At 44.5% G+C, this 13,536-nt stretch overlaps 1 protein-coding gene across 3 annotated transcripts in view; it reads right to left on the reverse strand.

Annotated features, from left to right (window-relative positions):
- The window catches only part of GRIN3B (glutamate ionotropic receptor NMDA type subunit 3B), a 101,654-nt gene that overhangs the window by 47,894 nt on the left and 40,224 nt on the right, over window positions 1-13,536 (reverse strand). Inside the window, exons 1-2 of one of the 3 annotated variants that reach the window (XM_056517725.1) lie at window positions 9,538-9,604; window positions 7,179-7,283 (exon numbers count right to left, since the gene is read on the reverse strand). The exons of the other annotated variants lie outside the window; for them this stretch is intronic. Of the exons in view, the coding sequence (XP_056373700.1) occupies window positions 7,179-7,208 (30 nt within the window). The 5' untranslated portion in view covers window positions 7,209-7,283; window positions 9,538-9,604. Of the gene's footprint in view, window positions 1-7,178; window positions 7,284-9,537; window positions 9,605-13,536 lie in introns of those variants that run through there. 3 annotated transcript variants of the gene reach the window in all.

Consider the following 13,536-nt stretch of genomic DNA (forward strand, 5'->3'; position numbering starts at 1 on the left):
CCCTGTATGTAGTAGCAGCAGCCACCCTGTATGTAGTAGCAGCAGCCACCCTGTATGTAGTAGCAGCAGCCTCCCAGTATGTAGTAGCAGCAGCCACCCTGTATGTAGTAGCAGCAGCAGCCACCCTGTATGTAGTAGCAGCAGCCACCCTGTATTTAGTAGCAGCAGCAGCCACCCTGTATGTAGTAGCAGCAGCCACCCTGTATGTAGTAGCAGCAGCAGCCACCCTGTATGTAGTAGCAGCAGCCACCCTGTATGTAGTAGCAGCAGCCTCCCTGTATGTAGTAGCAGCAGCAGCAGCCCCCTTGTATGTAGTAGCAGCAGCAGCCACCCTGTATGTAGTAGCAGCAGCCCCCTTGCATGTAGTAGCAGCAGACACCCTGTATGTAGTAGCAGCAGCAGCAGCCCCCTTGTATGTAGTAGCAGCAGCTACCCTGTATGTAGTAGCAGCAGCCACCCTGTATGTAGTAGCAGCAGCCACCCTGTATGTAGTAGCAGCAGCCACCCTGTATGTAGTAGCAGCAGCAGCAGCCCCCTTGTATGTAGTAGCAGCAGCCCCCCCTGTATGTTGTAGCAGCAGCAGCCCCCTTGTATGTAGTAGCAGCAGCCAGCCTGTATGTAGTAGCAGCAGCACCCCCCTTGAATGTAGTAGCAGCAGCCCCCCTGTATGTTGTAGTAGCAGCAGCCCCCCTGTATGTTGTAGCAGCAGCAGCAGCCCCCTTGTATGTAGTAGCAGCAGCCCCCTTGTATGTAGTAGCAGCAGCCCCCCTGTATGTAGTAGCGGCAGCCACCCTGTATGTAGTAGCAGCAGCCACCCTGTATGTAGTAGCAGCAGCCCCCTGTATGTAGTAGCAGCAGCCCCCTTATATGTAGTAGCAGCAGCCACCCTGTATGTAGTAGCAGCAGCCACCCTGTATGTAGTAGCAGCAGCCCCCTTGTATGTAGTAGCAGCAGCCCCCTTGTATGTAGTAGCAGCAGCCACCCTGTATGTAGTAGAAGCAGCCCCCTTGTATATCCCCCACCGGAGTTACACCTAGCTGCTGTTTTTCTCCTTCACCTCTTCGGCAGGCTTAAAGAGGGATATTGCCATTGGCCAACATGACTAGCCAGCGTATTCAAACAGAGGTGCCTGTGCGCGTGCTCTGTTAAAGTGACATAGTAGAGAGCTGCTGCATTTGAGTAGCAGCATGGGCCTTATGTGGCTTGTGAGCTGCAGTTTGGCCACCCCTGCTTTATACCTTTTTAAATGTAGATTCTAATGTATCAGCTTTTGATGCTGAAGCTTAGATCAAATGTACAAGCTCCTCTAAACCAGGCCTCATAAGTACTTAGGCCCGGGAGACCCTCCCCCATCTGTCATCCCATGCAGAGTCCTAAACAGCTGGAGCTCTGAATGGGTTAAAGGGTTATTCCAGGCAAAAACTTATATATATATATATATATATATATATATATATATATATATATATCAACTGGCTCCAGAAAGTTAAACAGATTTGTAAATTACTTCTATTAAAAAATCTTAATCCTTTCAGTACTTATGACCTTCTGAAGTTAAGGTTGTTCTTTTTTGTCTAAGTCCTCTCTGATGACACCTGTCTTGGGAAACGCCCAGTTTAGAAGCAAATCCCATAGCAAATCTCTTCTAAACTTTCCCGAGACAGGTGTCCTCAGAGAGCACTTAGACAGAAAAGAACAACCTCAACTTCAGAAGCTCATTAGTACTGAAAGGATTAAGATTTTTTAATAGAAGTAATTTACAAATCTGTTTAACTTTCTGAAGCCAGTTGATATATATATATATATATATATATATATATATATATAAGTTTTTTTTACTTTAGAGTCAGCAGTGTTTTCAGCCTTTGGTACATATTTAGCATTAAACCATATGTTTAGTTGGAAACACACTTAAAAACCAAATAGCATTGAATTAGGCATTCCATTTGATTCAGATTTGGAGACCAGTTTGGATTTGGAAATACCCCAATTGCCCCGAATTTATGTATATTCCAACACCTTTTAAGCTCTTTTGCGCCAAGAAATCATTAGTAATGTCAAAGTTACAGCAACCTAAAGGCAGTTAGATTTTTTATGCTTTATAAAGTGAAAATGATGCTAACAGAAGAAGACTTTTATAGTTTTGTTTTAAAGAAAATATATATAGCTTTTTACAAAATCCTTTTTTTGGAGCAGGTATAGGTTTGTTATACTTTCTTTATGTAGCCAGGATAAGGTTTGCAGAAGAAGCAGTGTTGTATGGGACACCATAGACAGCACAGGAGACATGCAGGTATGCAGGGCTAGCAGTAGTAGAAGCAGCAGTACAGTGTGGAAAATGAGGACATGGAACTAAGGGGAAAGGCTAGAAATGGCCGAGTTACTAACCCTACGGCATCTCTCTAGAGATGAGTGAATTTACAGTAAATTCGATTCGTCACAAACTTCTCGGCTCGGCAGTTGATGACTTATCCTGCATAAATTAGTTCAGCTTTCAGGTGCTCCGGTGGGCTGGAAAAGGTGGATACAGTCCTAGGAAAGAGTCTCCCAGGACTGTATCCACCTTTTCCATCCCACGGGATCACCTGAAAGCTGAACTAATTTATGCAGGAAAAGTCATCAACTGCCGAGCTGAGAAGTTCGTGACGAATCGAATTTACTGTAAATTCGCTCATCTCTACATCTCTCATATACTTTTCTAAACTTGGTCAGCTGACCTCTCCATAAGCTGATTCAGGAGGCATCCCATCTGTCTACATCTCTTCTGATTTGGTGTTTTTTTGCATAATGTAATCATTGACCACTCACACAGACTATCCAGCAAATGTAAGGTGGTCCAGCAGATTGCAATATGGGAGATGGTTCTGTCACTGCAAGTTCAGGAGGGAATTCCTGGCCATATAAGAATAGTTGAAATGTGCACACGCTATCCTACTGAAGTATAAAGGCACTGTTTAGATGATTGACACAAATCAATACAACAATTTTTGTTGGTATTTAACAATTTAATGGCAAAAAATCATCTACAACAAGACTTACATTGTTATTTGGAAAGAGTCTATATGTAAAAGGAGAATATAATATGTTTTGCTGACATTACAAGTTGGAAAATGATCAATTAATTTAGCTCAAGTCATGACTTGAAGAATGAATAAAGTATAATGGTGCTTTATAAATGCTTTCTTGACACTAAAGTATACAACAATGTTTGGTGCCATTTACCAATTTTACAGAAAACAATGCCTTTGTGTTTCTATAGGTAACAGGATTTACACTGTCATTTGGATCAAGGCTAAAGTATAATGTTTAAAAAGTTCAGAAACAGGGCTTAAATTGTCACTTGGAGACAGGTTGAAGTATAATGGTGCTTTAGGAATACTATTCAATGTTTGGTGGCACTACATTTGATGTAAAACAGGTGCTACTAGAAAGAGTTTGTCCCTTGAACAAAATCTGATATATAATAACACTGACTAAACTAGTGCAGGTGTAATTACTGGTTCTGTTCGCACCCGTAGGGTTAATTCTGGTTATCTCTGTTGTTTATGTTGGTTACTGGGACAACAACCTAAGCTGCTTGGGTGTGGTTGGAATTTCTTTCCAGCCGATCTGTACTCTGGTTTCTTCAATCAATCAGGATTCTCCTTTCATCTACACTGTCATTTATAAGGAAGTCCCTTTCACTTGTGCTTTGCTTGTGAAAGTTACCTGTTGACTGAAGCTAGCACTCCCTGTATTTCTATTGTCTATTGTGGTACTCTGGAGGAGATTCATCAAGACCTGTGCTGAAGAAAAGTTGACCAGTTGCCCATAGCAACTAATCAGAGGCCTTTTCAAAAATGAAAGAAGCAATCTGATTGGTTGTTATGAGCAACTGGTCAACTTTTCCTCAGCACATGTCTTGATGAATTTCCCTCTCTGATCTTTTGGCTTTGTTCTTGACTTCTCTTCTGGTATTTGCATTGTTACTCCCCTTTCTCCTGTACCGACCTTGGCTAGTTTTGGCTACGATTTGTCTGTGTGTGTCTTAGTGTATCTCTTGTTAGTTTGTGTGCCTCCAGCTGTTCTCCGACTCTTGACTGTTTTGCAGTTTTCTCACCATTCTTCTGTGATTTTCACTCCAATATTTATTTTTAACAGCATACAAAATGACTGTTGTCTCAGATTTTTCCCAGCTTGCAATGCGCCTGAGACCTGACTCACTAGTCAGCTGATGACAGGGAGCCTGTCTGCTTCAATGGGTAGATCGATCGCTTGGTGGGAGAGAGATCAAACTGCAACTAATGCAACAGCTGCTGATTGAAAACCAGAGGTCTTTGAATGGATGCTGCTCATTTATGTTTAAATGGGTGGGGTGGCTGATGTGTGGGAGGGAGGAAAATGGAATTGTGGAAATTGTAGTCAAAGAAAAAAAAGTCAAACAGGAAATACCAGTTCACAAACAGCTAGCCACAGTGTTATGGTAATCTCACAACATAGACAAGCACAAATCCTTCCTAAACATGTCCATTACTGTCTGCCAGGTATGTACTAAAATCACCTTATGGTGGATAACCCCTTTAATTGAAAAAAAAAAATCACTATACTTTGCTATCCATGCAATTATATTGACACATGGACACCTGCCAATGTGTAAAACCATTGGCTAAACACAGGCTTTACACACAATACAATTTTTTGATGGACTAAATCTTATCCAGAACACTAAGTGCACCATGCTAACAGGAAAAGTAAAATTTTCCCTTGGACACAAGCTGACATATACATTAACTAGACAATAAACATTCCTAACTGCTTGGTACCACACTGAATGTGTGGAGGAGCCCCCCCAATCACTTGTGAATGCTATCAGCGTTTTTTCTTACTCTGGCCTCTGATGGCAGGTGTCAGCTGTAGTAAACTGCCTGCACCCACTATATATGGTGCACACTTAGCTCCTGAGTCCATGCCATACTTCCTTCCCAACCCCATGATGTACAAGTTTGTCAAATATCAGGGTTTAGTCCACCTCTTGTTACTCAAGACCAAGCCTCATGTGTTTCTAGTTCCTCCATAAGAAAAAACTTAAGTCCTTGGCCCCATTGTTAATCATTTCAGGCCTTTTAGACACTTTACAGCATGGAAATATTAAAATGGGTAAGGCTGCATACACATCTACTAGCTAATCTACTCTAGGTAGAGATGTCAGCCTGCTGGCAGAACAGTATGTTGGTGTATACCACAGCATGCCCTTCCTATGTCCATTGAGGTTAATGGACCAAATAGTCTACCAGTGACTACTTTTTTTTAGTCCATTTCCAACCATATTAGTTTTTTTTGCGGGACTCAAAAACATGGCCAACATGAATACTAGTGGGCTAAATTTCATCCACTGAACCAATTTAAACCTACTTACTATTTTGCCAGTATGCAGACTTATGCCCCACATGAAGGCTTACAGGTAGCCAAAACTGCAGTTTCATCATACAGAAGCTGTTCTGGCACTATACAGCATACACAGAATAAGACCGCCTGGGACTTTCATTGTTCTAGTGAGAATGTATTAAGTATGTTATCATAGGCTGACTCAAAACTATATATACTGCAATGCAGACGCACGGTTAAACTATAACTGGGCTGGTAGAAAGGTAGAAGGCCAAGATGGTATATGCCAGCATAAATACCTGGTTGTTAATAAATGCCAAGTCCATATAGTTGCCTCTTCAGAATCATAAAATATTTATGTTGGCAAACGGAGCTTTGTGCATTTCATTGCCAAGGAGGCATCCCAAACTTTGAAGATGTCTATCATTGAGCTTTATTTTGTCATATTCACCAGCAGCCTCATAAAAGTCATCTTCACTGCTGCGTTGGACATTAAGCCGCTGACACACAAGAAATCAACAATGCTTCTTATCTGTAAAAGGCTGCCTGTCTGCAACAGATCAGCCTGAGGGACTTTATTAAAGTTTATAGAGTGCAATGCAGCATACAAAAGAGGTGATAACAGTTATGAGGCTTATATCTGTAGTGGACATTACAATGATGTACAGTAAATTGTAAATAACTGAAATATCCAAATGCATTATTGAGAGCATTTCATATAGCAATGTGGCTACTCTGCTCTGCCCCTTCAGCTACATTCAGTACCCAGCATCAAAATCCCTAGCACAATGCCTTATATCTTCCTATGGCTTTGGAGAAACTGCAGGACATAGCGGGGGGTTCATCATTGTCTTTAGAGCTGTTTTTGTGTATATTTGTCTCACAGTTGGTGCTTCACAGTATCTCAGGCTTAACTTTTTAAGTGTGTACAGACCAGCTGTTAAGGTTTGTCTTTTGCAGTAGTAATGAATCAACTGAGTCTTTTTAAAAAAGTCAAAAAATTTTAAGCAAACACCTCCAAAAAGTAGCAAAAATACATCAGCCCTGACAGACCATGCATGCTGGGAGTTGTAGTTTTGCAAACGCTGGAGGCATATGACATTGGTGCGGAAACATTGCAGTAGTCTGTTACCTAACTCAGTGTTTCCCAATCCCAACCAGTGTGCCTCCAGCTGTTGTATAACTACAACTCCCAGCATGCATGGTCTGCCAGTGCAAGCTGGGAGTTGTAGTTTTGTCCCCCCAATGTGAATGTACAGGGTACATTCCCACGGGCGGGGGTTTACAGCAAGTTTCCCGCTTCAAGTTTGAAATGTGGCAAATTTTCCACTGCATCGGGAAACACACTGTAAACCTTTATGTACCCTAAAAACACTACGCTACACTAACCCTAAATAAAGAGTAAAACACTACATATACACCCCCTTACACTGTCGCTGCCCCCCCTCCCCCAATAAAAATTTAAAACGTCTTGTACGTCAGGTTTTCCAAAACGGAGCCTCCAGCTGTTGCAGAATAACAACTCCCAGTATTGCCGGACAGCCATTGACTGTCCGGGCATGTTCGGAGTTTTGCAACAGCTGGAGGCACCCTGTTTGGGGAAAACTGAGGTACAGTATTTTTGGTGGAGGAGGTGTGGTGTCCCGGTACCGTATTTCATACTGTACCTTTGTAGAGGTCCCCATAGTCAGAGTCCCTAGAAACGTCGGGGTTCCTCTTCTGTAGTTATCCCCTTGTCACCCTTTAGTTAGTTCATATTTGTATAGGATTTCACATAAATATAAGTATAAATATGTATAAATTCAAATGCCTACCTGTTCAGCGTAGCAGGAGCTGCGGGTCATGTGATTAGCTTCAGAACTCTATGGTTTTGCTAAAGGACCGTTGGTGGTTCTCATGATGTGTTCACCCACAATGCACTGTAACAGTGAGTGACAGTTGTTATGGACCAATCCAAAACGGCCAGCCCCTGCCCATATAAGGGAGCTGCGCCATCTTGATCCGTCTCTTGGGTTGCTGATTCTGGAAGAGGTAGGACCTCTGCAGCTTACAAGACAATTTACTAGGCCAAAGCCTTGCGGCCTCGGCCTCTAACATAGCCGAAATACTAAGCAATTCCCCGCTACTCACCGCAAGATCACTGGACCTAAACGCACGCTCAAATCCAGCGGATCTATGCTACAAAATCTCTGAGAAGCTAAATTGAGCTTATCTGATCCCAACCAACTGTCAATCGCTGCTAAGCTATATCTATAGAGACTCTGTTATCTGGACTGTTACTATTGCTGCATGAACAGAAATTCTTCAGTAAACGTTCCTGCAAGTTTTCAGTTGACAGTGGTTGTGGACAATCCTCATTTCTGCATCACCTCTGGGGAAGGGTGGCAATAGGCCTATCAAGATTACCGTATTTAACCCTCACCCTGGCGTCACGAGTGACAAGGGTTAACAGCGCCCTTTATTATTCTGAACAGCAACACCCTAACTACCCTACACCCCACAAGGCTTTATCCCCCAAGGTTACCACAGAGGCAAGTGTGACGCTTGCATCCAGGTACACCCCTATAAAAATTCCTAATTTAAGCCTCAAATACGCATGGCGCTCTCTCACTTCGGAGCCCTGTGGTATTTCAAGGCAACAGTTTAGGGCCACACATGGGGTATCTCCGAACTCGGGAGGAATTGCGCTACAAAATGTAGGTGGCTTTTTCTCCTTTTATCCCTTTTAAAAAGGTAAAGTTGGGGTCTACACCATCATGTTAGTGTAAAAAAAATTTTTTTTACTCTAACATTCTGGTGTTGCCCCATTCTTTTCATTTTCATAAAAGGTAAAAGGAAATAAAAAACCCCAAAATTTGTAACACAATTTCTTCTGAGTACGGAAATACTATATATGGGGATGTAAAGTGCTCTGCGGGCACACAACAAGGCTCAGGAGTGAGAGCGCACTATGTACATTTGAGGCCTAGACTGGTGATTTGCACAGGGGTGGCTGCTGGTTACAGCAGTTCTGACTAGAGATGAGCGAACTTACAGTAAATTCGATTTGTCACGAACTTCTCGGCTCGGCACTTGATGACTTTTCCTGCATAAATGAGTTCAGCTTTCAGGTGCTCCCGTGGGCTGGAAAAGGTGGATACAGTCCTAGGAGACTCTTTCCTAGGACTGTATCCACCTTTTCCAGCCCACCGGAGCACTTGTAAGCTGAACTCATTTATGCAGGAAAAGTCATCAACTGCCGAGCCGAGAAGTTCGTGCCAAATCGAATTTACTGTAAGTTCGCTCATCTCTAGTTCTGACATAAATGCTAAATAAATAAATACCCACATGTGACCTCATTTTGGAAACTACACCCCTCACTGAAGAAAACAAGGGGTATAGTGAGCCTTAACACCCCCACAAATGTCTGACAGATTTTTGGAACAGTGGTCCATGAAAATGAAGAATGTAATTTTTCATTTGCACAGCCCACTGTTCCAAAGATCTGTCAAACGTCACAAAGATCTGTACCGCTTGTTACGTTCCTTGAGGGGTGTAGTTTCCCAAATAGTGTGCCATGTGGAGTGTTTTTCACTGTTCTGGTACCATGGGGGCAGGGCTGCCATCAGAAATTTCGGGGCCCCTTACACAGCTCAAGGCCTGCCCCCCCCCCCCCCCACCCGTGGCCTGCCCCCCCCCCCCCCACCCGTGGCCTGCCCCCAATTTTATTCTATCTTCTGGATATAACTTATCCCCTATCCTTGGATAGAGGAAAAGTTGTTTTTCACCAGACTACTCCTTTAACAGAGGTGCCTACCCAAACTATATGGAAGCAGCTATTAACAAAGGGGCCCCAATGCTAGAGACCACAGAGCCCTGATGCAAAAAATTACCTCATTCCCCCCCCCCCCCCCCCCCTCCAAGGCCCGGGAATTTTTGCATAAGCAGCCTATTTTTTGGTGGGGGTCTGACTGCTGAGACCACCACCGATTACCTCGGTTGAAGTGTTTCTCCATCTGTTGGAAAGCTAAAACTCCCATCATGTCTGGAGAGCCTCTGGCAATGGGAGTTGTAGTTTTGTAACAGCTGGAGAGACACAGATTGGACACAGTTTTACCCATCATCACTGCAGAATTTACAAGTGACTACAGCTCTGATGGGACAGTCATGAGAATACACAATGTTATCAGTGACCTGAGTGATGTCTTCTGACTTGAGTGATATCTACTCTGTTATCTTTTCTTCTTCATCTGGTCCAGAGACCAGGTCTTCCTCCAGCTCCATCTTCTCTGCAGAGTCTGACATCCAGAAATCATTGGCTCCTCACTATGTCAGCAGATCCTCATCCTCTGCATGAAGAAAGTAATCATTATAACCTTGCCAGAGAGTGTACCCTAAATAAAATACTGCCCCACACTGTACCCTGAATATAATACTGCTATACACTGTACCCTAAATAAAATACTGCCACACACTGTACCCTGAATATAATGCTGCCCCACACTGTATCCACTGAATATAATCCTGCCCCACACTCTACCCTGAATATAATACTGTCACACACTGTACCCTGAATATAATGCTGCCCCACACTGTATCCACTGAATATAATCATGCCCCACACTGTACCCTGAATATAATACTGCCACACATTGTGCACTGAATATAATACTGCTATACACTATACCCACTAAATATAATACTGCCACACACTGTACCCTGAATATAATACTGCTATACACTGTACTCACTAAATATAATCCTGCCACACACTGTACCCTATGTAAAATACTGTCCCACACTGTACCCACTAAATATAATACTGCCGTACACTGTACCCACTAAATATAATACTGCCACACACTGTACCCTGAATATAATACTGCAATACACTGTACCCACTAAATATAATCCTGCCACACACTGCACCCTGAATATAATCCTGCCACACACAGTAACCTGAATATAATGCTGCCCCACACTGTACCCTGAATATAATACTGCCCCACACTGTACCCTGAATATAATACTGTCCCACACTGTACCCTGAATATAATACTGCCCCACACTGTACCCTGAATATAATACTGCCATACACTGTACCCTGAATATAATACTGCCCCACACTGTACCCTAAATAAAATACTGCCCCACACTTTACTCTGAATATAATACTGCTATACACTGTACCCACTAAATATAATCCTGCCACACACTGTAACCTGAATATAATACTGCCACACACTGTACCCTGAATATAACACTGCCACACACTGTACCCTGAATATAATACTGCCATACACTGTACCCTGAATATAATACTGCCATACACTGTACCCTGAATATAATACTGCCACACACTGTACCCTGAATATAATACTGCTATACACTGGGCCCACTAAATATAATCCTGCCACACACCGTACCCTGAATATAATGCTGCTATACATTGTACCCACTAAATATAATCCTGCCACACACTGTACCCTGAATATAATACTGCTATACACTGTGCCCACTAAATATAATCCTGCCACACCGTACCCTGAATATAATACTGCTCTACACTGTACCCTGAATATAATACTGCCACACACTGTACCCTGAATATAATACTGCTATACACTGTACCCACTAAATATAATCCTGCCACACACACTATACCCACTAAATATAATACCTCTTATTCTCTGTGTTCTCATCATTCCTCATCACCCCCATAACCCCCGCCAAACCTCTCCTCATCACTACTATAACCCCCCCTCTCCTCATCACTACTATAACCCCCCCGCACCTCTCCTCATCACTACTATAACCCCCCTGCACCCCTCCTCATCACTACTATAACCCCCCCGCACCTCTCCTCATCACTACTATAACCCCCCCGCACCTCTCCTCATCATTACTGCATCTCTCACCACACCCATAACACCCCCCTGCACCTCTCTTCACCCCCTTAACACCTCCTGCACCTCTCATCACCCCCATAACCCCCCCTCTCATCACCCCCATAACACCCCCTGCACCTCTCATCACCCCCATAACACCCCCTGCACCTCTCATCACCCCCATTACCCCCCCTCTCATCACCCCCATAACCCCCCCTCTCATCACCCCCATAATCCCCCTGCATCTCTCATCACCCCATAACCCCCCCTCTCATCACCCCCCATAACCCCCCTCTGTACCTCTCATCACCCCCATATCCCCCCATTACCCCCATAAACCCCCATCTCATCACCCCCATAACCCCCCTCCTGCACCTCTCTTCACCCCCATAACCCCCCTCTCTTCACCCCATAACCCCCCTCTCATCACCCCCATAACCCCCCTGCATCTCTCATCACCCCATAACCCCCCTCATCTACCCCGTAACCCTCCTCTCATCACCCCCATAACCCCCCCTCTCATCACCCCCATAACCCCCCTCTGCACCTCTCATCACCCCCATATCCCCCCATCACCCCCCTCTCATCACCCCCATAACCCCCCCTCCTGCACCTCTCATCACCCCCATAATCCCCCTCTCATCACTCCCATAACCCCCTCCTGCACCTCTCATCACCCCCATATCCCCCATCACCCCCATAACCCCGCCTCTCATCACCCCCATAACCCCCCCTCCTGTACCTCTCATCACCCCCATAACCCCCCCTCTCATCACCCCCATAACACCCCCTCTCATCACCCCCATAACCTCCCCATGCACCTCTCATCACCCCTATAACACCCCAAGCACCTCTTCCCCTGCACCTCTCATCACCATTGTCATCTGCAAACAACACCCCCCCCCCCGCGCCCGCCTCCGCCCGTTCACTTACCCTGCCGGGGATGGGTGTAGCTGCTGCTCCAGTCGCTGTGTCACTGCAAGGGGAAGATCCGTCGGGAGGATGCTGCTGGACTGGAGATCGCGCTGGGACAGGTCAGGTGACTGGAGAAGACGTGCGTGCCTGCGCGGGGCACGTCGACTCCCATCAGCACCTGGCCTGTCCGCCATCTGTACTTCTTAAAGGGCCCGCGCCCTATAAAGAGCGGGCCATAGTCCTGCCGGCCCCCCCGGACTATGAGGCCCGGTTATAGTTCTGGCGGGCACCCAGCCAGGGGTCAGTGAGTGACAGTCGCAGTCACTCACTGACAAGCCGGAAAAAAAAAAAGGTACAGGGACGTCCGGGTCCCCCTGAAGCTCCAGGCCCCATACAAGTGTATGGGTTGTACCCCCCTGATGGCGGCCCTGCATGGGGGCTTCCTAAATGTGATATGCCCCCCAAAAACCATTTCAGCAAAATTCACTTTTCAAAAGCCCAATGTCGCTCCTTCCCTTCTGAATCCTCTAGTGCACCCGCAGAGCACTTTACATCTACATATGATATATATCCTTACTCGAGGGAAATGGTGTTTCAAATTTCTGGGGACATTTTCACCTATTACTCCTTGTGAAAATGAAACATTTGGGGTAACCTCAGCATTTTAGTAAAAATTTTTTTTTAATTCTCACGTCCAAATTCAACGCAAAGTCGTCAAACACCTCTGGGGTGTTAAGACTCACTGGACCCCTTGTTACATTCCTTGAGGGGTGTAGTTTCCCAATTAGTATGCCATTTGGGGTGTTTTTCACTGTTCTGGCACCATGGGGACTTCCTAAATGAGACATGCCCCCCTAAAACCATTTCAGCAAAATTCGCTCTCCAAAAGCCCAATGTTGCTCCTTCCCTTCTGAGCCCTCTAGTGCACCCACAAAGCACTTTACATCCACATATGAGGTATTTCCTTACTCGAGAGAAATTAGGTTACAAATTTTGGGGGGCTTTTTCTCCTTTTACCCCTTGTAAAAGTAAAAAATATGGGTCTACAAGAACATGTTAGTGTAAAAAAATTAAGATTTTTAATTTTCGCCTCCACTCAGCTGCTATTCCTGTGAAACAACTAGGGTTAACAAACTTTCTGACTGTCATTTTGAATACATTGAGGGGTGCAGTTTTCATAATGTGGTCCATTATGGGGTATTTCTAACATAAAGACCCTCAAATTCACTTTAAAACTGAACTGGTCCCTTAAAAATTCCAATTTTCAAGTTTACTTGAATCCCAGAGTTATTAATACTTAAAGTGGCAGTGGTCAGAATTGCAAAAAAGGGCTGTGTCCTTAAGGCAAAAATGGGCTCGGTCCCCAAGGGGTTAAAAGTCTTGATATTTA

Source organism: Hyla sarda, chromosome 1, assembly GCF_029499605.1.
Source record: "Hyla sarda isolate aHylSar1 chromosome 1, aHylSar1.hap1, whole genome shotgun sequence".
Classification (NCBI taxonomy): Eukaryota; Metazoa; Chordata; class Amphibia; order Anura; family Hylidae; genus Hyla; species Hyla sarda.